The 22,221-nt window shown below is 49.6% G+C and overlaps 1 protein-coding gene across 4 annotated transcripts in view; it reads left to right on the top strand.

Annotated features, from left to right (window-relative positions):
• The window catches only part of ECE1 (endothelin converting enzyme 1), a 66,155-nt gene that overhangs the window by 30,919 nt on the left and 13,015 nt on the right, over positions 1-22,221 (top strand). For all 4 annotated transcript variants that reach the window (XM_079986900.1, XM_079986901.1, XM_079986899.1 and 1 more), the window contains exons 3-13: positions 7,193-7,334; positions 8,453-8,656; positions 10,872-10,996; positions 13,100-13,246; positions 14,452-14,517; positions 15,689-15,880; positions 17,343-17,485; positions 18,402-18,516; positions 19,253-19,363; positions 21,491-21,667; positions 22,116-22,219. In XM_079986900.1, coding sequence (XP_079843026.1) covers positions 7,193-7,334; positions 8,453-8,656; positions 10,872-10,996; positions 13,100-13,246; positions 14,452-14,517; positions 15,689-15,880; positions 17,343-17,485; positions 18,402-18,516; positions 19,253-19,363; positions 21,491-21,667; positions 22,116-22,219 — 1,526 coding nt within the window. The remainder of the gene's footprint in view (positions 1-7,192; positions 7,335-8,452; positions 8,657-10,871; positions 10,997-13,099; positions 13,247-14,451; positions 14,518-15,688; positions 15,881-17,342; positions 17,486-18,401; positions 18,517-19,252; positions 19,364-21,490; positions 21,668-22,115; positions 22,220-22,221) is intronic.

Genomic DNA, 22,221 nt, shown 5'->3' with positions numbered 1-22,221 from the left:
AGTTCCTTCCTATGCAAGCATTCCTGGGACACCTTGAATTGTTGGACCGTGAGCCTGCATGGATTTTTGCCAGGCAGGAAGTAGAAGCGGGTTGGGGATCATAGGGTAGGGATATGCACTGTTTTTCTGTTATTTTGAAAGTACTTTTTATTGAATTTTATCCATGCAGCCGAAAGAGAATTTCATGGGCTGAAATAACTAGGGCAAACAAAACTGATCTTTTAGTATCAAGGCATCACCAGTGACAGAGACCGCTGAAGAGGGGAGGGAGGAGAGTCAGATGGTTTGCAGTGCAGGAAGATGACTTAGACTGAATCAGACCCACTGGAGCTCAGTGTGGTCAGTACTGACCGGCAGCAGGCGGCTTTTCCCAGCGCTACCAGGAGATGCTGCCAGTGGGGATTGAATCTGGAGCCTTCTACATCCCAAGCAGGGACTCTGCCAAAGAGGGATGGTCCTTCCTGAGTCTTCCTCCTGATCTGCCCACCATCACTGTATATTCCTTTTGTTTTTCCTCTCCCTCTGGGCCCCCACTTTCTTCCTCTCCCCTCCCCTTTGCCTGAAAAACTTGTTCTGGGCTGAGAGATTGTTTGTTTGGCCTGTCCCAGCCCCCTCTTTGAAACCAAATCTTTATCCCTTGGGGAAGAAAGAAGCAAATACTCAACTCCCCTCTTTGTTCTCCATCAAGCAAATCTTCAAGAACAACAGCAACCACCCCAAACCCTCCCCAGCTTTTGGAAGCCAGGTGGGGAGTGGTAGGGCCAGAAACCTGCTCAGGTGTGTTTGCATGACTAAGGCTGACCTCTGCGCTACTTCTGCCGCTGGGATGGTTTCAAAACCCTCTTTTTTTATTACTATATTTATAACCCTTGTCTCGGTATCTTGCAAATGACACAATCCAGGGGCACTTAAAATCACAACAGTCACTAAACAATTTTTTTAAAATGACCTGGAAAAATAAGAGCACTAAACACAGAAGGAAGGAGCAACTCAAAAGTGACGAGAAGAAGCATGGATTAAAAGTGAAGGATCCAGGCATGAGCCCAAAAACCAGAAGGATAAAGGCGGGCTTGGGCTTCTGAAAGAGCCAGCCAAGATCCATGTATCGGCAAGCAGAAATCCTCACAGCTACTGACACAGAGGCACGAGGAGCCACCTGAACATAAGAAGAGTCTGCTAGTCACAGCATTGTAGAGTTGGAAGGGAACCCCAAAGGTCCTCTAGTCCAGCCCCCTGCCGTGCAGCCTTCTGTTCTTGCAGTGCCCCAATGGGAAACCCACAAGCAGGACCTGAGTCACCAGCAACTGGGATTCAGATGCCTCTGGCAGTGCCAGCAGAGGCCAGCAGCTATCAGTAGCCTCAACCTCCATGAATTTGTCCAACCCTCTTTTAAAGCCATCTAGGTTGGCGGCCATTGCTTCCTCCTCTATGCGAGGGAGTTCCACAGCCTAACTGTGCTGCATGAAGGAGGGCTTTAATTTATCGGTCCTTAATATTCCAACATTCAACTTAATTGGACGTCTGTGAATTCTAGCGTTATGAAAGAGGGAGAAATAACTCTCCTCTATCCATCAAGCATCATTCTTGGCAGCTAGAATGTTGCCAGAGCTTCTGTGATGTCACAGCAGCCCCAGCCAGTGGCAGGGGCCCATCTTAGGTAGCGACCAGTTGTTGTTTTTAAGCATGCTCTCATTTCTGATAGAAACGGGAGATTTAGGAACGAGGCTGATCCACTGAGGAAGCTTGGGCCTCCCCTTCTCGTCACGCCGGGTTGCCTGGAGGTGCTGAGGCCTTTCGTTCATTTGGCTTGTCTTCCTGGACGCTTCGAAGGCGAAACTGCCTGGCTCCTGTCTCTTGTTCTCATTAAAGATCTTTCAAAATCCAAAAAAACAGCAGAACGTTCTCTTGCCCTATTCGTCTCTATTGTGAGTTCTGCAGCAAAGGAGAACAGCAATGCATATCCCAGCAATGCACGGGGATCGCTGCTGGATGCCACAACCCTCAATGCTTCCCTCTATTCAGCTGGCAAAAGGGTTGCCTGCAAAACACGCCCTGGCTGACAGGTGGGCACCTTCGCTGTCAAATTGGGAGTGATCTTGCACCCGCCTCGCTGAGCTGAAGAAGCTCCGCTCCCAGTGCCTGTTGGCTGGGTGCACCCCTCTCTGCACGAACCTGCCATGGGGCTGGCGTGCCTCCTTGGCCCAGAGCTTGCTGACTGCAGCTGAGGAAGACCAGATGTTCTCCAGAGTTACTGCTCCGTTGACGTGGGATTTTGTGGGGATGAGCTCCTTGCCGTCAGGGGCTCCTGGGTGTCCCTGAGAAGAGCCCTCAGCTGGATCAGCCACAAAGGGGGGCACGCTCAGCCCAGCATCCCCTTCTTCCAGTGGCCAACCAAGATGCCCCAGTGAGGAAGCCCACAAGCAACTCTCCCCTCCTGGAGTCTCCAGCAACTAGGATTCAGAAGCATCCTACCTGCCTGCAGACTGTCTCGCCAGAGTGGTGCATGCTCTAGTTATCTCCCGCTTGGACTACTGCAATGCACTCTGCGTGGGGCTACCTTTGAAGGTGACCTGGAAATTGCAATTAATGCAGAACGCGGCAGCTAGACTGGTGACTGGGAGTGGCCGCCAAGACCACATAACACCAGTCCTGAGAGATCTGCATTGGCTCCCAGTATGTTTCCGAACACAATTCAAAGTGTTGGTGCTGACCTTTAAAGCCCTAAACGGCCTCGGTCCAGTATATCTGAAGGAGCGTCTCCACCCCCATCGTTCTGCAAGGAACCCTGAGATCCAGCTCCGAGGGCCTTCTGGCAGTTCCCTCATTGCGAGAAGTGAGGTTGCAGGGAACCAGGCAGAGGGCTTTCTCGGTAGTGGCGCCCACCCTGTGGAACGCCCTCACTTCAGATGTGAAGGAAATAAGCAGCTATCCTATCTTTAAAAGATATCTGAAGGCAGCCCTGTTTAGGGAAGTTTTTAATATTTAATGCTGTACTGTTTTTAACACTTGATTGGGAGCCGCCCAGAGTGGCTGGGGAAATTCAGCCAGATGGGCAGGGTATAAATAATAATTGTTGTTGTTGTTGTTGTTGTTGTTGTTGTTGTTGTTGTTGTTATCACTTCCTCTGATAGCAGATGCAGATCATGCCTGCCATGGCTAGTAGCCAGCGAGAGCCCTCTTTTCCATTCATTTGTCCAATCCTCTTTTAAAGCCATAGAAGTTGGTCTGCCTCTAGTGGGAGGGAGTTCCACAGTTTAACTCTGCACTGCATTGAGAGGTCATTTCTTTTATCTGCCCTAAATCTCCCAGCATCATTGGATGTTGACGAGTTCTAGTGTTATGAGAGAGCAAGAAAAACTCTCCCCACCCCCCAATTTCCCCATGCCAGGCATAATTATATACACATCTTTTAGGACATCTCTTACTCTCCTTTTCTCTGATCTGAAAAGCTCCGTGGTGGCCGTGGTTCATACTACTTGTCTGCCTGCCTTCATCCTGGCAACAGTTCTTGGTTTTGATCTTGGTGGTGATATTGGGGTTCCTTTGCTGCAGTTGTTAATACCCCCATTTCACAGGTACATGAAGATGTGCAAGTGTGGAGTCTCGTGCTATAACCCAGGGGCTGATATTTATCAGCTTTGCTCCTCATCCTAAAAGAGGGGGGCGCCCCAGAGGCCATGCAGTCTGACCCCTCCCCCCAAAAGCTGGGATCAGCACTGCCTGCCCCACTCCACCACTGTCCTGTGTGAACCCAGGCCATTGCATGCTGTGCTGCAGAAACTCTGCCTGCTGCAGGATAGCAGGCTTTAGGTGACTCGAGTGAGTGAGCCAAGCCACATTGTCTTGAGAGCACATGAACATGCTCCTTGGAGTCATTCCTCATTGGGGAGCAGGGGCATTGACCCCCAATTAGACGGCTCTCTTAGATCCAGAAGCCTTGACCCTAGATCTCCTCTGCCCTTCCTTTCACTGTCCTTTTGGAGTTCTGTGCTGCCCCAATAATGTGAAGGGAATAGTTCTTGACTCTTGCAGGCCAACTGACATAACTGGACTCTCCTCCCTGGGAAGATTTTAAGCAGAAGTCAGATGGCAGGGATTTTTGAGCCGTGCATTGCAGGGGGTTGGGCTAGATGAACTCTATGATCTGGAGGCGGGGGGGGGGGGAGAGAGAGAAAGATGCAACTCACACAATCCCTCCTCACAGTCAAAGTGGTGCAACCCGCTTACCATTCTTTTGGGGGGATGCCCTCTTGGGCTGACTTGACACATGACTCCTCCAGGAAGGCATCGCTGACCAATCCGATGACTCCACACAGCAACTCCTACAAGGACCCTCCTCCCATTGGCTAGAGATGGGGTGGGGGCGGGCAACATCTGCTTTGCTGGGTTGCCTGTCTTGGCTGCTCAGCCCCAGCTCTGAGAGGCAGCCAGCAACCCCAAACTCCCCCCTCCTTGCTTTGTGCTTCTGGGTCTGCAGCCGCCCAACCCTTGGTGTCTGCTTCCTCTCATTGTCCCTCCCTGCCTGGATGGCTGAGGGCCTTCCCATTTGTTTTGTACTCAATTGAAGGAAGGTTCAGGAATTTATAACTGGGGACCCCTCCTCCTCCCCCAATTCTCTCCTTCCTTGAGGGTTTTAAAGCAGCGGTCAAAGCACCCCCTGTTAGGATTGCTTTACTTGTGACAGTCGCCTTGCAAGGGGGTTGGGCTTGATGACCCCAACTCTTAGGATTCTGTGACAATCTAGATCCTCTCCGAGGAATTCTTTCCTTTCAAAAAATTTTGTTCATTTCATAACACAAATAAACAGCCCAAACAGAAATACCAACAATACAAATTTTTGTCTTATCCTTATTTTTTCTAAACATTGTTAGGTGGGATTCCCCAAGTCCCCACTATCTGATTTTCATTTTACCTCATTTTTAGCAGTTTACATATATCATAATTTCTAACCTTTTTTTTTTATCAAGCTTACTTTTACCATAAAAATCTTCACATTTTATCACTTACAAATACAGTGGTACCTCAGGTTACATACACTTCAGGTTACATACATCGTGCTCCTGCGGCGCAGCGGCAGCAGGAGGCCCCATTAGCTAAAGTGGTGCTTCAGGTTAAGAACAGTTTCAGGTTAAGAACAGACCTGCAGAACGAATTAAGTTCTTAACCCAAGGTACCACTGTATTTTAAAATAGTATTAAAGTGAAGCACCACTTTAGCTAATGGAGCCTCCTGCTGCCGCTGCACCGCTGCTGCACAATTTCTGTTCTCGTCCTGAAGCAAAGTTCTTAACCTGAAGCACTATTTCTGGGTTAGCAGAGTCTGTAACCTGAAGCGTATGTAACCTGAAGTGTAGGTAACCTGAGGTACCACTGTACACTATCTTCTACTTCTAACCCTACAGCCTATATCCCCTTCCAAAGCTATTCTAAGATTTAAATATTAACATATTTTTTCAAATATTCCTTAAACTTCTTCCAGTCTTCTTCCACCGTCTCTTCTCTCTGGTCTCGGAGTCTCCCAGTCAGTTTGGCAAGTTCCATATAGTCCATCATGTTCATCTGCCATACTCCAAGGAAGTCTTTTGCCATTCAGGTGCCCTCCAGGATGTTGCTGGACTACCACTCCCATCGTGCTCCTCCCCGCTGACCGTGGGCCATGGGGGCTGCTGGGAGGTGGATCCTGCACACCCAACCTCTGGGAGGCAACAGGCTGGCGAAAAGCCACTCCAAAGCATCGGTGGGTGGGTGGCACCAGCCCAAAGTGCAGCATCCTGCTTCTCGGGCAAGGGGGGGACTGTGGAACTCCCTCCCACAAGAGGCAGTATTGGGCACCAACTTGGACGGTGAAAAGAGGAGTCATGGAGGACAGGGCTGCTAGTGGCCATGCTGGGGCTCCGTGGTCAGAGGGAGCAATTCTTCTGAATCCCAGTTGCTGGAAACCACAGGAGGGGTCTTGTACTTGGGGGTTTCCCCTAATAGGCACCTGGTTGGAGACTGTGAGGATGCTGGTCTAGATGGGCCCCTTTTCACCCTGTCCAGCAGGTGGTTCTTAGGTTCTTACATGCTAGATGCTGTACGGTTTTTTAATTCTATTTTCAATCGCATCTCCCCCTCGCACCGCCCCCAATATATTATAAGTAATTGAATCACAATTTGAATGCAGTCATATCTCAGGTTACAGATGCTTTGGGTTGTGTGATTTCGGGTTGTGGACCACGCCAAACCCGAAAGTAACGGAACGGGTTACTTCTGTGTTTCAGCACATGCGCAGAAGCGCTAAATCGCACATTGTGCATGCACAGAAGCGCCGAATAGCAACCCGCATGTGCGCAGTCGCGGCGCTGCAGATTGCAAACGTGCTTCCCGCACAGATCACGTTCGCAACCCAATCGTCCACTGTACTGAAGTACAGTGGTGCCTCGCAAGACGAAATTAATCCGTTCCGTGAGTCTCTTTGTCTAGCGTTTTTTTCGTGTTGCGAAGCAAGCCCATTGACAGCTTAGCGGATTAGCGCTATTAGCGGTTTAGCGGCTTTTAACAGCTTTTAGCGGCTTATCAGCTTAGCGGATCAGCTGATAAGCGGCTTAGCTGCTTAGAAAAAGGGGGGAAAGGGGGGGGGAACCCGCAGGAACTCACAATACATTTTCGTCTTGCGAAGCAAGCCCATAGGGAAATTCGTTTTGCGAAGTGCCTCCAAAACGGAAAACCCTTTCGTCTAGCGGGTTTTCTGTCTTGCGAGGCATTCGTCTTGCGGGGCACCACTGTATTGAGATGGTGATACAATAAAATGCAGTGTAGGAAACACAGTTGAAAATACATTGAGGAATCAATATAAATATTTAGCATTACTTTGTCTTCCATCTGCAACTGCAGACACACAGACACACCTCAGGCCGCTTGAAAATTACAAACTGACAACCCACGGACCACCAACTAGAAACCCCCCGAGTTAGAAAATGTGATTTTGGGGGGCTTGATGTAACGTCCATAAAACTCCCTTTTCCTCCCCCCCCCCATTTTTCATAGTTGGTGTCCTCCTGACCCAGGGGACCTGGGTTCGAATTCCCAACCCAGCCAAAAAGCTCAGCCAGGTGTTGGATTTGTCTGGCTTGCAAGGGGGGGGGATCCAAAGGCTGCACACCCATACACATCCCACACCCTGAGGCTTGACTTCTTGCCTTCTTCCTCCCCAGGTGAACTTCCGTGGGTCGGGGACCAGCAAAGGCTGCTGGGCCGAGCGGACGCATGTTGAGAAACGCCTCCTGGTGCTGACAGTGGCCCTCTCAGCTGGCTTCCTGGCCTGCATCTGTGTGCTGCTGTTCCAGTTCCGAACCAGTGAGTCTCCCTCCTGGCTTACACTAAGACTGCACTGCCCCCTGCTGGCGCCCTCCAAGTGGTTTTGGACTACACTTCCCAGCAGCCCCTTGTAACTCTCAGGCCAGTGTAATGGACTTTGATTTAACAGATGGTATCCAGCCAAGTTCCACTCCTCAGGGTAGACCTATTGAAATTTAAGGTCATGACCTGAGAAAGTGGCAAGAAAAAAGCCTTCTCTCTCCGTCTCTCACCACTCTAGAGCTTGTGGCCACCCAGTGAAGCTGAATGCTGGAAGATTCAGGACAAAGGGAAGTCCTTCTTCATGCAGCACATAGTTAAACTGCGGAACTCCCTGCCACAGGAGGCAGCGGTGGATATCAGCTTTAAAATAGAGGATTGGGTGAATTCATTGCGGAGGAGAGGGCTGTCAGTGGCTGCTAGACACAACAGTTGGGGTCAGCAGTGCTCCTGAATCCCAGTTCCTGGAAACCACAAGAGGGGGGAGTTTACTTTTTGTGCTCAAATCCTGATTGTGGGTTTCCCATAATGGGCATCTGGTTGGGCCACTGTTAAGAAGAGGAAGCTGGCTTGCTGGGCCATATTCTTATGACTGGGTGGCTTCATTAATTTCAGTGGGTCTACCCTGTGTTTCATTTCTGTTTACCTCCCCAGGGATACCTAAATGAATGAAAATAGCTCCTAATTCACATGCATTTGAGTTGTGCATGACCGCGCACACATACGCCACTTGCAGGGGCGGAATGGGGGTGGAGTGGTCTGTAACGGATTCATGCGCAGAGAGCCAGTGTGGTGTTGTGGTTAAGAGCGGTGGACTCGTAATCTGGTGAACCGGGTTCGCGTCTCTGCTCCTCCACATGCACCTACTGGGTGACCTTGGGCTAGTCACACTTCTCTGAAGTCTCTCAGCCCCACTCACCTCACAGAGTGTTTGTTGTGGGGGAGGAAAGGAAAGGAGAATGTTAGCTGCTTTGAGACTCCTTCGGGTAGTGATAAAGCGGGATATCAGATCCAAACTCTTCTTCTTCTCGGAATGGAAGAACCGTGTAATTACTTACAGGATTCCCCTGTAAGTAATCCTGTGACCCTGACCAGCCCTTGCTGCCCCTTTCCTCCAGGGCTCTGCCTGACGGAGTCCTGCATCTCCGTGACCAGCTCTATCCTGAGCTCGCTGGACCGGACAGTGGACCCCTGTGAGGACTTCTTCAGCTATGCCTGCGGGGGCTGGATCAAGGCCAACCCCATCCCTGACGGCCATTCCCGCTGGGGGACCTTCAACAAACTCTGGGAGCACAACCAGGCCATCCTCAAGCACCTTCTGGGTGAGCCGGCGGAAGGGAGACCCATCTCTTCCCGTGGAATCTGCAAAGCAGAGTGGGGAAAATCTGCAAGGGCGGCCACCTGAGTCTGGCAGCAGCGTGAAACAGGGTCTTTTCCAGCAGATTGTCAGTGCAAGGAATTCTGCTTGTGCAATGAGGCTCCCCACCCACCCAATTTCCTCCTTCCCCACACCATAAATTAGCAACCCTTTTAATCCTAGATTAGTGGTTCCCAAGTTTTTGGGAGCCAACGCCCCCTTGGTTCCATAAACCCATCCCCAGTGCCCCCTACCCTGTTGAAAGCAAGAGTCAGAACAGCAGTCTGCACGTCTTGCTTAGGAAGAAATTCACACAATTAAATTCAAGGCAGTAATTAATTGCACATTTTTCAATACCCAACCAGCATGTTTAGTTTAATTAACTAACTCTTAACAGAGCTGATGAAATTGCCTGCATCTTCTGGCTCCATTTAAATAGGTTTCCAGGACACTTTTACTGTCTTTATCTCTTGTGCATTTGCCACCCTGCACTCCCTTTGGGAAAGGGACGCAGGTGGCGCTGTGGGTTAAAGCCTCAGCGCCTAGGGCTTGCCGATCGAAAGGTCGGCGGTTCGAATCCCTGCGGCGGGGTGCGCTCCCGCTGCTCGGTCCCAGCGCCTGCCAACCTAGCAGTTCGAAAGCACCTCCGGGTTCAAGTAGATAAATAGGGACCGCTTACCAGCGGGAAGGTAAACGGCGTTTCCGTGTGCGACTCTGGCTCGCCAGAGCAGCGATGTCACGCTGGCCACGTGACCCGGAAGTGTCTCCGGACAGTGCTGGCCCCTGGCCTCTTAAGTGAGATGGGCGCACAACCCCAGAGTCTGTCAAGACTGGCCCGTACGGGCAGGGGTACCTTTACCTTTACCTTTACTCCCTTTGGGAGGAAGGGCGAGGTTATAAATTGAGTGAGTAAGTAAGTAAGTAAGTAAGTAAGTAAGTAATAAATTCATCCTAGAGGTTCCTCCAACTCTCTGGGGCAGACCTGGGGTGACTGTGGGGCACAGGAGGGGGTGCAGGATGTCCTGTTGCACAATTGGAAATCCTTACGCTGGCAGGAGTTTCCATTTTCTTTCTGCTTTCTCGGGGTGTTTTGACCTTTCGGGGCTTCTGGGAGGGAGAGAGGACGGAAAGAAGGAAGCAGTCCGGCTGCCTTGGAAGGGAAAGGGGGGGGGACTGAGTACCATTTGTTTCCCTCTTGCCTGTGTTCCGCTGAGGCCCCCCAATTCTTGAAGGCAGGCGGCAGGTCTTGCTGGGAGCTGCACAAGCAAAGGTTAGGTGGATCCAGTGGCGTAGCGTGGGGGGTGCCGGCCGCACCGGGCGCGACATCTGGGGGTTAGGGTTAGGGGGCACAAATCCATGGGTTAGAGGGCGCAAATCCACGGGTTAGGGGGCGCAAATTACTTGCCTTGCCCCGGGTGCTGACAACCCACGCTACGCCACTGGGTGGATCACTGGTAGAACATACACGTGGCATGTGGTCGCTCTCTTCCTCTCTCTCTCATGCACTCCTTCAGTCTTCATTGAGATGGAGAGTTGGAAGCCAACCCAAACGGTATTGCTGTGCAGGTATTGCTGCGCAGACCAAAGGGGTCACCGAGACCAGCATTATGTGAACAGCAGTGGGGAGATTGCAGAGCCTCCCCCTGCCCCAGGCTCCCTTCGACATCTAGCATTCAGAGGTATACTCCCTCCAGGACTGGAGGCTCCATAACACTATTGTGTTTTCATAGGTGTTAATTTCCCATATCTCTGTGAAATAGTGTAATGCTGGGGGGGGGGGGAATGAGCTGTCAATGCTAGCCGCTCTTCTTGTCCCATCTAGTGGGAGTGAGTTCCACAAGCCCATCACCTCCGATTCTCAAGGCCGGTGGCTCCCTAGAAAAAACTCTTCCTCTCCACCTTTCCATGCATGTACAACAGCTGAACAGAAAACAGGCTTTGCAGTTTTCTGGAGGTGGAAGTTGAAAGGCAGGGGAACCTCCATTCACCTTGGCCCCCGAGCTGTGATTCCTACATTTCAGGAGGGGGTTGGACTAGATGGCCCTTGGGGTCCCTTTCAACTGTACAGATCTGCGATTCTTCATCTTGTGCCTGGCAGCGAAAGGGGGTTGGGTGTCGAAGTGGCATGGCTGACTGGAGCTTCTCTCTCTCTCTCTCTCTCTCTCTCTCTCTCTCTCCAGAGAACACCACGGCCCAGGTGTCCAGCGAGGCAGAACGCAAAGTCCAGCGCTACTACCAGTCCTGCATGAACGAGACCAAGATTGAGGAACTGCAGGCCACGCCTCTGGTGGACCGCATCAAGAAGGTGAAGGGAGCCCAGGGAACGCAGGCCAGAAGCCAGGCAGGCAGGCTAAGAGGCTGGGCGGAAGAGGAGAAGCCAGCGTTGGGCTTTCTTCCTTTTTTCTTTTCTCTCTTTTTTGATATTGATATTTTATCGAAAGGTTTTCAGTTACGAAGAAATAAAGTGATGCAAAGGGAAAAAAAGACACCGAAATGTGTAGATAAATGTGAATATATACGAAAAAATACCCATACATTTTTTATAAGTTTGATAATACATAGGTAAATATTAATAGCCTACTACATTTTGTACAGGACACGGGTGGCGCTGTGGACTTGAGCCTAGGTGAGCTCCTGTTGCTCGGTCCCTGCTCCTGAAAGCACGTCAAAGTGCAAATAGATTAAAAGGTATCGCTCTGGCGGGAAGGTAAACGGCGTTTCCGTGCACTGCTCTGGTTCGCCAGAAGCGGCTTAGTCATGCCGGCTTAGTCCCGGAAGCTGTACGCCGGCTCCCTCGGCCAATAAAGCAAGATGAACGCAGCAACCCCAGAGTCGGCCATGACTGGACCTAATGATCAGGGGTCCCTTCACCTTTACCTTACATTTTGTATAAACTTTCTTAAAAATGGCAAGAAGGCCACTGGGGAAGAGGTTGGTCATTGTTTCTGGTTTGAGTCTGTGGCCAAAGGTCTCCCAGGTCTAGCTTTTTGAGAATTATTAGCTTTGCTCTGAAATGTTTTGTATGCTGATTGGAGAGTGTTGTCCAAAACCACCTCCACCACCATCATTATTACATTACGAAAGCTAAAACGTTGTCCCACTGTTTAGGTAAGATAGAAACTCCTAATTCTTTATTCCAATCATTTCTCAGATTGTGCACATCAAACTGATTACAGTGGTGCCTCGCAAGACGAAATTAATCTGTTCCGCAAGCCTCTTCGTCTAGCGGTTTTTTCGTCTTGCGAAGCAAGCCCATTGACGGCTTAGCGGCTATTAATGGCTTAGCGGCTATTAGCGTCTTAGCGGCTTTAAGAAAAAGGGAAAAAACTCGCAAGACGTTTCGTCTTGCAAAGCAAGCCCATAGGGAAATTCATCTTGCGGAACGACTCAAAAACGGAAAACTCTTTCGTCTTGCGAGGCATTCGTCTTGCAGGGCACCACTGTAGTCGAAACCAAGTTTTGGTTTAAAAAAAAACAAAAACAATCACCGGCTTTTTGATCTCAAAGGATTTTACCAGTTGTTCTTATCGTTCAGGTGCATTGCTCTGTGAATGCATTCCTTCATGCAATATTGCAATCCATAATGAATTGAAAAAAATGTTTAAAAGTATTTTTCCAAAAATACTAGAGACCTTTTTGTTGGGGATAATTCAGACAGAAATTCCCAGGTGTCAAAACACATTATTTATGTATGCCACTGCTGCAGCCTATTGTTTCATTAGCCCCCAAATGGAAAACAAGCGAGGTCGGAACTAAAGAAGAACGGCAACTTAAGCTGATGGAATATGCAAAGCTTGTGGACTTAACATGTATAATAAGAGAACAAGAAGAACATACGTTTAGAGAAAATTGGAATATGTTTTTTGAATATATGGGGGGAAATGGTGTACACTTGAAAACGTTGGCAGCATTAAGATAAATTCAACAGAATGAATAAGTTTTGATGGACGTAATAACGGAATACTAAATGGTTTAGTTTATGTAAAATATGCAGGGATTTATGATATGCAAAATGAACCATGGAAAGAGAAGAAGGGAAGTCATTGATATTTTAAGGATGTTTAAATGAGTGTTATAAATTGTAAAACAGAAAATTTAATTTTATACACACAGAGAGAGAGTGAAACCTTGGTTTACAACCATAATCTGTTCCAGAGGTGTGTTTGTAAACCAAAACAGATTGTAACCCAGGGCGCGCTTTCGCCAATGGGGCCTCCCAAAAAAATTTGTTTGTAATCCAAAAAAAAAAGGGGGGGTTGTAATCTAAAAAAAAAGGTTGCAAACCGGGACACGCACTTCCGGGTGTGATGTTCGTAATCCAAAACGTATGCAAACCAAGACATGCAAACTAAGGTACCACTGTGTATATATACAGAATATAAAAGCTATATTACAATCTCTCCTCCAGCTTGGTGGCTGGAACATCAGCGGTCCCTGGCAGGAGGACGACTTCAACCAGACTCTGCTGCAGCTGGCTGCGCAGCACCACATCTGGCCCTTCTTCTCCATCTACGTTAGCGCCGACTCAAAAAACTCCAGCGTCAACATCATCCAGGTGGGTGCGGGAGGTGGAAGGCCACGCAAGAGGTGAGATGCACTTTTTGGAGCAGAAGCTGTCGGTTCTCCTGGCTCAGGCCGAGGTGGGAGTTGGCATGCCCTAGCCCTAGCCTAACCTTTGTCATCTCTGGAGGTCGTGTGCCCATGGTGGACACAGCAGGCTCCATTCCAGCTGTGTTAAAAGCTAGGAGTCTCTGCACAATGCCGTCCTCCATCCAGGCAAGGAAGAGGCGTCACCCATGCCCAAGAAGTCATTGCGGCCAGGTAGAAGCACTCAGGGGCATGGTGGAGACACGTTGCAGGCCTAGACCGGTTTCCTGAGGGCCGGTTCGGGAATCCTGGTGGCCCTCCAGGTTAGGGTTACCAGACGTTCCCAAGGACAGTCCCCGGATTTGCAAATCTGTCCCCGGGAAGCGTGGCAGCGGCAGCCTCAGCAGCCCGGAGCCAGCCTGGTAGCGTTGTTGGCTCTGGCTGGCTCCAGGAGCTGCTCATTGCTGTGGTCCCCACCATTTTTCCTTACTGAAAGTCCCCATATGATGTGTCTAGTGCACATATGATATGTCTTGTGCAATCTCCTGCACCCTTCCCCCTTTGTTTTGACGGATCGGGGGAGGCTCGGGAGTCGCAGGTGGGCGACCGTTGCCCAGTTTTTTAAAAACTCTGTGCATTTATGTTTCACAGGGTGTGAAAGAAGGGCTTTGCACCTTTATACAATATGCATGTGTGCTTGGGCCCAGGGTCTTTTGCCTCACCATCCCCACTACTGATTCCCTGTTGCTACTCATCTTCCAAAAAAAAAAAAAAAAATGTTCCCGGATTTATTGAAAAAAATCTGGTAACCATACTCCAGGTTCCCCACACCTGTCTTAGCAGCTCTGGGATCAGCATCCTTTCCACCGGAGGCACCTGATTGGTTGCTGCAGGATACGGGATGCTGAGCTCAGTGGGCCTTGGCTGTGACCCAGCAAGGCCCTGTCCTTGTGGTCCAGAATTGCAGCCCATTGGAGGAGGGGGAAGGGCTGGAGCTCGGTGGGTAGAGTTCCTGCTTGGCATGCAGAAGGTCCCAGATCTCAAGGTAGGTCTGCAGGAACTTTGCCAGCAGCCCTGAGCTGGATGGAGCCCAGTGGTCTGACTCAGTTTTAGACAGAACTGTGGCTCCACATCCGCACTGTGTCTTCACTCCAGTTTGTGTCTCCCCTCCAGGTGGACCAGGCAGGGCTGATGTTGCCTTCCAGGGACTACTATCTCAACAAAACGCAGAACGAGAAGGTGAGTGTCGGGCTGGGGCTGGGGGCGTTGGGGTGCTTACAGTCCTAGCTTCAGACTGGAGTGTGTAACGGATGAGGCAGTCTGTTAGGTCCATGGTTCCGAAAGCGGGCAGTAGCGCCCCCAGGTGGCAGCAGGATTCCCTAGGGGGTGCCAAAAGGCAAGGGGATGCAGGAGGTCTTCTTCTTTGGTGATCCCTTGTAGCCAAGTAAGATTGTCTTCCATGAACACGGTTTTAACAGTGTGTCCATAAGTGACTGTGGAGGCCAATTCTGGATCCACACGTCCTTCCACAGTGGGGACATAGGTTTCGGACCGGAGTTGATTACGGTGAGGGTTTGCCAAGCATGCCTTCCTCTTATCACGTTTCTCCCTTACGTCCTGAGTTTGAGCGTCTTCAAAGCCCATGACGCCTTTGGTAAAGGCTGTTCTCCAATTGGGCCCCTCGCAGGCCAGTGTTCCCCAGTTGTGGGTGTTTATACTACATTTTTTTAGATGTGCCGCGAGAGAGTCTTTAAACCTCTTTTGTTGACCACCAGCATTATGCTTTCCATTTTTAAGTTCAGAATAGAGCAGTTGCTTTGGAAGACGATCATCAGGCAACCGCCCAACATGACCAGTCCAATGAAGTTGATGTTGTGTAAATGACTATTAGCCATACAGGATCTATTTCATCCATTCTGTTGAATTAGTTAATTAATCTAAATAGCTTCAATCGGATTTTGAATAAACATGCAATGAATTGTTGCTGTTTTGAATTTTATCGTGTTATTATCAGGTCATGCAAGCCACTACTCTGAATATTGCTTTTTATAGGGTAGGGGGCACTGGGGATAAGTTTATAGACCTCGAAAAAGACTGGGAGCAGCTGTTTTTAGGTATTACCTTTAAAGTGTGACTCCCAGGCTCCAAACATCCACAGTTAGCCTTGTGATTTGCCTGTGTCTGAGACTGGACATTTGCAGTGGGGAGTCCCCAAAGGCCGACATTGCAAGGGCTGCAAGGTGTTGCTGGTATTTGATGTTGTGGTTCCCGGTTCTCCTTAATTCCGTGCAGCCTCCTTTCTCTGCCTTAGAATCATAAAATTGTAGAGTTGGAAGGGGGACCCCCAGGGGCCATCTAGTCCACCCCCTGCAAATACATAATTCTCCCCCCACCTCGCCTACCTACCCAGGTGCTTGCAGGGTACCTGACCTACATGGTCCAGCTTGGCATGCTGGTTGGGGGGCAGGACGAAGCTGAGACCAGGCGGCAGATGGAGGAGATCCTGGACTTTGAGACCACCCTAGCCAACATCACCATCCCCCAGGAGAAGCGGCGGGATGAGGAGCTCATCTACCACAAGATGCCTGCCAGGGAGCTCAAGGTATGCGATTCGTAAAAAACAAAACAAAAACCACAACTAGGTTGAAGCTTCCTGCCCATTCAAAACTGCCGCAGATAATTGAAAGCCAAAGGCCTGGCGGAAAAAGATGTGCATTAATGAGTAGGTTTTGACCTCTCAAGCCTTAGGCCCAGGCTATCTGGTGGTCCATATTCCCTATGCAAAGCTGCCTGCGCTCTGAGATCTTCGCGGGGGCGGGGGGGGCTTCTCTCAGCCCCGCCACCCTCACAAGAGCACTTGGCGGGAATGCACAACAGGACCTTCTTTGTGGTGGCTTCTCCCAGACAACTTTGGAACTCCTTTCCTAAAGAAGTTAGACCAGCTCCCTCCTTCTTGGCCTTCCGCTGGCAGGTGAAATGAAAACCTTCAACCAGGCCTTTGGCTGATTAATATTCTACATCCTTTTAAATGTGTTTAGAGGGGGAGGGGAGAGACTTACTATTGTTTTGTTGTTTTTGTTTTAACTATTTGTGTTTTTATCTTGTATTTTTATCTTGTGAACCTCCCTGAGTTCTTTTGATGAAGAGCAGTATATTATTATTATTATTATTATTATTATTATTATTATTATTCATTCTTGTTCCAACAGGCTTTTGGGAAGTTATTAACATTTGATAACTTTCTCTGCTTAATGTGTTTAATTTGTTGGAAGCCACCCAGAGTAGCTGGAGCAACCCAGTCAGATGGGCAGGATATAAATATTGAATGATAATTATTATTATTATTATTATTATTATTATTATTATTATTACTATCATTTAGGGAAAGAGCTAATGCTGTGATGGGGGTGTGGGGTGTTTAGTTGCCCCCCACCTCCATTGTTTTTAGCTGTAAGCCGCCTTGAGTCTCTGTCAGGGGAAAAGGCAGGATCGTAAATGTAATAATAAAAACAAAAATAAAAACAGTGGGTCTGCTCTGTTTAGGACTTAGCTGGAGACAGCCCGATCCTTATTGGGATTCTTCCAGCTTCCCTAGGCTTGCTTGCTTGTTTGTTTTGGAGGGAGGGGTTCCTCTCTCTACCGCCTGCTCAGTTGTAGGTCCCATTCCGCCAGCCACCCTAGCCAGAGAGAGACCTCTCTCTGGAGAGCCAGTGTGGTGTAGTGGTTAAGAGCGGTAGTCATGTAATCTGGGGAACCGGGTTCGCGTCTCCGCTCCGCCACCTGCAGCTGCTGGGTGACCTTGGGCCAGTCACACTTCTTTGAAGTCTCTCAGCCCCACTCACCTCACAGAGTGTTTGTTGTGGGGGAGGAAGGGAAAGGAGATTGTTAGCCGCTTTGAGACTCCTGAAGGGGAGTGAAAGGCGGGGTATCAAATCCAAACTCCTCCTCTTCTTCTTCTTCTTCTTCTTCTTCTTCTTCTTCTTCTTCTTCTTCTCTAACTTGTCTTTGTCTTTGCTTCTTGCACCCTGACCTGCCCTGCCCCTCTTCTGCTCCCGCAAAAAAAGAACCTTTCTCCGGCTGTGGACTGGATGCCCCTACTGAACGCCGTCTTCTCCCCGGTGGAGATCAACGAGACGGAGCCAGTGGTGGTCTACGCCAAAGAGTACCTTGAGCAAGTCTCCTATCTCATCCTCAACACAGACAGGCGGTGAGTGCGGCTGGGTCTGGGAGCGAGCTGAACTGATGGAAGTTTCCTTCTCTGTGGCCCCCATCTCGCCTTAGCTCAGTGATCAGAGCACCTGCTTTGCATTCAGAAGGTTTCAGGTTCAGTCCCTGCAGGTACAGCTGGGAAAAAGACCTCCTGCCTGAAACCCCAGAGAATTATTAAATCAGCCCTTACTGATTGATTGATTGATTGATTGATTGATTGATTCATTGATTCATTGATTCATTGATTCATTGATTCATTGATTGATTCATTGGATCAGCCCTTTGTTCAGAACCACAAGGATTGGAAGCTTAGGGAGAAGGCTGGAGCTCACCTGCTTTGCATACATAAGATCCCGGATTTAGTCCAGTGCTCTGATCCTCTGTAAGGTAGTTTCCTGGTTCCATCAGCTCTTCATTCAGTAGCATGAGGACTAGAATATTGGTTCGTCTTTAGCAGAAGGAACACGACGTCTGCAGCAGAGCACCTGCTTTGCACGCAGAAGGACACAGGTTCAATCCCCGCTGGCACCATCTTCCAGGTGGGGCCAGGGAAAGGCTCCCTGTCTGAAACCCTGCAGAGCCCTTGCTGCCAGTCAGTGTAGGCAATACAGAGCTAGATGGACTCGGTAAAAATCAGCTTCATTTAAACTAGCCCTTTTTTCAGAACAGTGAGGACTAGGAACTTGCTTTATTTTTAAGGACCATAGCTCAGAGGTGGGCCATCTGCTTTGCATGCAGGAGGTCCCGGGTGCAGCCCCCAAAGGCAAATCCAGGTAGGGCTAATAGGGGGCTCCCTTGCAATGCCTGCAGTGTGCATCTGATATTGGGGGGAGGGCACTTTTTGCAGCCAGTTCCAGGAGAGGATGGAGAGGTCCTCATCTTTCCCCCCCACCCCACCCCTTTTTCCGTTCCAGTATCTTGCACAACTACATGATCTGGCACCTGGTGAGGAAAGGAGCCGGCTTTCTGGACCAGCGCTTCCAGGATGCGGAGGAGAAGTTCATGGAGGTCATGTACGGCTCAAAGAAGGCAAGTAGGAAACTTGGGCGGCACTCATTGCTTTATTTTGTTACGTTCTATTGTAAATAAATACAGTGGTACCTCGGGTTAAGAACTTAATTCGTTCTGGAGGTCCGTTCTTAACCTGAAACTGTTCTTAACCTGAGGCACCACTGATGGGGCCTCCAGCTGCCGCAGCCACGCAATTTCTGTTCTCGTCCTGAAGCAAAGTTCTTAACCCGATGTACTATTTCTGGGTTAGCGGAGTCTGTAACCTGAAGCGTCTGTAACCTGAGTTACCACTGCATGTGCATTTTTTAAAAAATAAATAAATAAATAAATAAAGCTCTACAAAAGAAAAGCAGAAATTTCATCCTAAGGCAAAGAGCTGGGCAAGCTGTCTGCAATTCAAAGACTGGGAGACCTGGTGGTCCACCCGTGTACATCCTGGGTGCTTCTCACTAGGAGTTGCTCTCCAGGGATCATCACCCTCCTGCTTCCTGGGTGGGGAGAGAGAAGGGGTTTGGTGGAGACGTTCATCTCCGGCCCCGAGTTGCCCCAAGTTCCTCCGCTGATGAGAAGCGGAGCTACCTGCTCTGGCATCTGGAGCGGCGTACATGCTGTGCACCCAGGGGTGGGGCTAGCCGCCCGTGGCGAGCGTCCCAGGGGGGTGATGTCACCCTGCCCAGGGATGACACCCAGGGTGGGCCGCACCCCCTTCCTCCGCCAGTGCCGCTGACGCCAAGGGTCTCCTTCCGCCCCACAGACCTGCCTGCCCCGATGGAAGTACTGCATCAGCGACACAGACATCAACCTGGGCTTCGCGCTGGGTGCCATGTTCGTCAAGGCCTCCTTCGCGGAAGACAGCAAGGCAGTGGTAAGGCAGTGACTGTTACAGGGCCAGTTCCGCTAATCTTATTTTATTAGAGTTTTCCAATATAGATTTCCACCATTAAATATCCACTACAGTGGATGCTTAGGGATGCAGGTGGCGCTGTGGGTTAAAGCCTCAGCGCCTAGGGCTTGCCGATCGAAAGGTCGGCGGTTTGAATCCCTGCGGCGGGGTGCGCTCCCGCTGCTCGGTCCCAGCGCCTGCCAACCTAGCAGTTCGAAAGCACCTCCGGGTGCAAGTAGATAAATAGGGACCGCTTACCAGCGGGAAGGTAAACGGCGTTTCCGTGTGCGGCTCTGGCTCTGGCCAGAGCAGCGATGTCACGCTGGCCACGTGACCCGGAAGTGTCTCCGGACAGCGCTGGCCCCTGGCCTCTTAAGTGAGATGGGCGCACAACCCCAGAGTCTGTCAAGACTGGCCCGTACGGGCAGGGGTACCTTTACCTTTACAGTGGATGCTTGAGTAGCAAACGTGATCCGTGCAGGAGGCACGTTCGCAACCCACAGCACCGCGTCTGCGCACGCGCGGGTTGCGATTTGGTGCTTCTGCGCATGCACAAAGCGCGATTTAGCACTTCTGCGCATGTGCGACCTCCGACACCCAGAAGTAACCTGTTCCGGTACTTCCGGGTTTTGGCGTGTCCGTAACCCCAAAAAAACCCCACAACCTGAAGCGTCTATAACCCGAGGTATGACTGTATTGCAATAGTACCTTCATCGACTTCCCTTCTTCCTCTTCCATGGTTCTTTTAATTTTCCCATAATTTCTGCATATTCTTGGGTGGGGAAGGAGAACAACTTTTAATTTCATCCCCCCCCCCCCCGCCAGTCATAGTTCTCTATTATACATTATACAGTTGAATTTACATTAATCCCACTAGCGTTTTCACTTGTTTACAGTTATTTTCCAAATATTCCACAAAGATTTTCCGCTCCTCTTTAGATACTTGATATTCTCATTCTCTTATTCTGTTAACGCTGCATATCCTATCATTTTAAGTTGGCACCTCTCCTTCTTAGGGACCTCTCTCACCCTCAATTTTTGGGCTAACAAAATCCAAACAGCTGTAGTTGCATACATAAATAACTTTTTCTGACTCCTGGGTACCTCTATCTGCACCATTCCCAAAAGGAATGCCTGTTTTGGGGGGGAAATGTTTTTTAAAAAACTTTTTTTCATATCATTATATATCATTTCCCAGTATTCTTTGGCTATTCTGCATACTCACCACATACGCTCCTTCTACTTACTTGCATTTCCAACATAACATCAGATTCAGATTTCTACATTTTAGCTAATCTGCTCAGAGTTAAATACCATCTATGTGTCATTTTCATATAATTTTCTTTCAGTGAGTAAATTTTAAATCTTTCCTCCAAAGTTTCTCCCAGAGGTCCGTTCTGCTAATCTAATCTAACATATTTAGCTTACTTGTGTTTTGCAGAAGGTCCCAATTTAGACACATCAAAGAAGTGTTTCAGTTTAAAGTGTTGTCAATTTAAACAGGGAAAACAGGTAGAGAAAAAGGCAGCTCCAGATCGCCATCTGGTGGCACAAAATTATATCACATATACAATGCATATGCAGTATTTTTCGCTCTATAAGACACACTTTTTTCCTCCTAAAAAGTAAGGGGAAATGTGTGTGCGTCTTATGGAGCGAATGCAGGCTGTGCAGCTATCCCAGAAGCCAGAACAGCGAGAGAGATCGCTGCGCAGCGCTCCCTCTCGCTGTTCTAGCTTCTGGCTTAGTCACGCTCTGTCCCTTCCCCCACCTCCCAGAAAAGCCCGCGAGAGCCACGCAGAGCGTGTGTGCTGCTCTTGGGGGCTTTTCCCCGCGGAGGGAGAAGGGCAACCAAAATAACTACCAAGCTTTTAGAAGACATCTGAAGGCAGCCCTTAATAAATATTATCATCTCTCTCTGTGAACATTGAATAAATTACCTTTGTAAGAACCTCTTGTTTTCCATTTCTGGCTGCCAGCTGTGAGGGAGGGGGATGGGATTCTCTGAAGCCTCACACACACCGACCATTTGCCAGGACCTCCTCCGCCCTCCATTTCCTGTTAAAAGAAGCGGTCCCGCCTCGTAACCTCGTGCTTTGTCTCCACCAGGCTGAGGAAATGATTAAGGAGATCAAGATGGCCTTCGAAGAGAGCTTGGCAACTCTCCCGTGGATGGATGAGGAGACGAGGCGGTCCGCCAAGGAGAAAGCCGACGCCATCTACGACATGATCGGTTACCCTAAGTTCATCATGGACCCCAAAGAGCTGGACAAAGTGTTCAAGGATGTGAGTTGGAGGTGGGGCAGGCCCACTAAGGCCAAGCAGCGGGATTTGGAATGGGGGGTTGGCAGTGACTGTTGCCAGTTGCCCTGGCCTCTCCTTGCTTCCCTATTCTGATGGGCCAGTGTGGTGTAGTGGTTAAGAGCGGTAGTCTCGTAATCCGGGGAACCAGGTTCGATTCCCTGCTGCTCCACATGCAGCTGCTGGGTGACCTTGGTCTAGTCACACTTCTCTGAAGTCTCTCAGCCCCACTCACCTCACAGAGTGTTTGTTGTGGGGGAGGAAGGGAAAGGAGAATGTTAGCCGCTTTGAGACTCCTGAAGGGGAGTGATAAAGCAGGATATCAAATCCAAACTCCTCCTCCTCCTCCTCTTCTTCTTCTTCTTCTTCTTCTTCTTCTTCTTCTCCTTCTCCTTCTCCTTCTCCTTCTCCTCCTCCTCCTGCTTCCTGGCAGTACGATGCCGTCCCGGATCTGTACTATGAGAACGTCATGCAGTTCCTCAACTTCTCCGCCCGAGTGGCCGCTGAGCAGCTCCGGAAGCCTCCAAACCGTGACCAGT

The sequence above is a fragment of the Podarcis cretensis genome, assembly GCF_951804945.1.
Source record: "Podarcis cretensis genome assembly, chromosome: 8".
Lineage (NCBI taxonomy): Eukaryota > Metazoa > Chordata > Lepidosauria > Squamata > Lacertidae > Podarcis > Podarcis cretensis.
The sequence above is the reverse complement of the archived record's forward strand: the minus strand, read 5'-3'. Positions and strand labels throughout refer to the sequence as shown.